Here is a 2,471-nt window from a genome sequence, read left to right as displayed (position 1 = left end):
GAATCTCTTCATCAGGAAGTCTTGAAAACTTCTCATCATCAATCTACTCCTTCTTGGTCTTCTACCAATCTATCTACTTCTTCAACTCGAATTATTTCTTCTTCTCAGCCTAAAATTAACCATCAACATGCTACTACTGCTTCATTGGCTTTATCTAGAGCCTATCAGAGAAATTCGTTGTTTGGTACCGTCAGTATTTTTCATATTTTTGAAAGGTTATTCAAGTTGTTCTAGTTGGTTTTTGGTTGGTTGTATTGTGTCACTGGAAGATACGCACTAGTGGGTTATGATATGAGGAAATGGGTAATTGCTGTAAATGGGGTTTGCGAGTCGATTTCCCAGATGTGTATTACAAAGGTTGATTCTGCGAGAGAACATTTTTATAGTGATTTATTCAAATCCTATAATATGCTACTTGTTTTGTATACATCAGTACTCAGCAATTTGCATCCATGAGTAGGACACTTGCGTCTTGAAAATTCCCAAAAAGCCAAACGTTTAGCAAGAGTCTATCTCAAATTGGTTCGAACTGCAGGAACTGGCGTGCCTGTCGTTCTATTCTTTTTGAAACTGACACAGATTCCATACGATCATTGGGCAACGGTGGACTTCTCCCTTCTACAGTTCATTGAGAACAGAATCATTTGGATTGATTGACCCACATATGTACATAACAGTGCGCGAATTATGATAGTGCAGTCTTTCAACAGATTTACACCTGCATCTCTGATATTCCACAAGTGCTGTCTTCCTACCGTCCACAAATTGAATCATTTCGTGAGTCACACACATCAATTAATCTTTGATGGGTAGTTTGTATTCAGAGGTATGCAGGTAATTAACTCATCTTAATTTGCAAAGCATCTTTCGAGTGGAGTTTGCAAGGGCACAATTACTCTCTGGTGGTTTGAAATTTGTTGGTATCCGATTCCCCCCCCAACAACTCTGGAGTCTTCAACTTTCCTTGCTTTCCAACTTTGTCTTCCTTTCTTCCAACTGTGTCTTTACTCGCCTGCATCACACACAAGTGTAATTTTGGACACACTCTCTTCCTTGAACTTGACGTAGTCGCTGAACCAGAGTATGTATATGTCATTCTTGATTGCTTTTCTTTCCATTGACCATGACTTGATTGTCTTCACGCTTGGTTCGACTATCAATGTAGACAGGGATATGCCTGAAGTACTTGACCCAAGCGCTCCAGGGGTAAGCAAGCAGATGTTGATTGACTGGATGCATATCAATCATCCTCTGACTCCCTTCAATACGAGGCTCGGGATAAACGAAATCTCAGCTACGGTGCGGAAGATGCAACCTGAATGTAAGTGCTGTATTGTACAGTTGAAAGCTTTTCAATACTCATCTGGTTCTACAAATATCATACATCAACAGTCTTTCCCAATCCTCATAGCGAGGCGCCGGCTCTCAATCCCGGTATCAAGGGCCAATCTTTGTCTGCTCCACCCCGAATTGAAATCAAGAGCGAATCTTCAGCCAAAAATTACAATTTGACTCGTATGCCTCCAATCCCAACCGGTCAATCTCGTCGCGTGCAAATTGAAGAAGGTTCAGCAGTATCTGAGAGGGACAATGATATAGACTGGACCCGGAAACGCATTGCGTCTGCGGAACTCAAACCGAGTGTGAAGCATGTCAAACTCGAAGGTGCGGATAGAGTCCTCTCTACTTTTATCTTGATGATTCATAATCAGTGATGAAATCATTTGTAGAAGTTGTTTCAGTGATCCCCGCTCGTAAAACAAAGACCAAGCTGTCTAATAAGAAAGTGAGTTGTTTTCTACTTGTCATTGTTCTTATCTTTGGGCATTAAGGTCACCGGTGATTAAGATACATTTGATCCGCATTTGTAGACTCCACGATCAATTTCACAATCAAAAACCATGTCTGGTGGAGTTCTTGGAGTTAGTGATGTTGATACCCAGCCTCTGAAGTATATTAGTCTGACAGTCTGACTCTTGTTTATCACAGGCGTCCCAAGGTTCAGGCGATGTCAACGGAACCAGCAAACTCGAGCATTTGCAAGAAAGCTTGACGCAGTCAAGCTTTGATCAAGGAGCATCAAAAACCGGTTTTGTTTCCAAAGCCGATTCAGTTCCATCCAAAGACGTACAAACAAAGGTAAAAAAGGAACATCGTATCTTAACCCCGCGCAAGGATTCAAAAGACACCCAGCCTGTGGACTTGATAGACTTCTCGGAAACAGAGGTTATGGATACCGGAAATCTAGGTACGTATTCTACAATCTGAATTTGCTTACGGATTCGAATTGATTCAATCACTCATCCTCCTTTAGTAATTGGCAAGGATATCCCACCAATATCCCTTGATAAGTCAAAGAAAATATTGAACGCAGGCAAAGGCAAAACTAAATCCGGAGTGGATGTTTTTTGTGAAGAAAGAAGCCGTGATGACCGCAGTGGCGGAACGTCCAAGCCAAATGTCTACTATGT

At 41.5% G+C, this 2,471-nt stretch overlaps 1 protein-coding gene across 1 annotated transcript; it reads left to right on the top strand.

The window, feature by feature from the left end:
- Positions 1-805: 805 nt before the first annotated feature.
- Positions 806-2,053, top strand: MELLADRAFT_69933 (uncharacterized protein; the record flags this gene model as incomplete). Its single annotated transcript, XM_007419141.1, has 6 exons — positions 806-826; positions 1,069-1,081; positions 1,393-1,665; positions 1,713-1,786; positions 1,872-1,951; positions 1,990-2,053. 6 exons carry the CDS (start codon positions 806-808, stop codon positions 2,051-2,053), a joined length of 525 nt encoding a protein of 174 aa, XP_007419203.1.
- Positions 2,054-2,471: the final 418 nt, after the last annotated feature.

Source organism: Melampsora larici-populina (assembly GCF_000204055.1).
Source record: "Melampsora larici-populina 98AG31 unplaced genomic scaffold MELLAscaffold_133, whole genome shotgun sequence".
Classification (NCBI taxonomy): Eukaryota; Fungi; Basidiomycota; class Pucciniomycetes; order Pucciniales; family Melampsoraceae; genus Melampsora; species Melampsora laricis-populina.
Note: the sequence above shows the minus strand (reverse complement) of the source record. Positions and strands in the feature narration are given on the sequence as shown.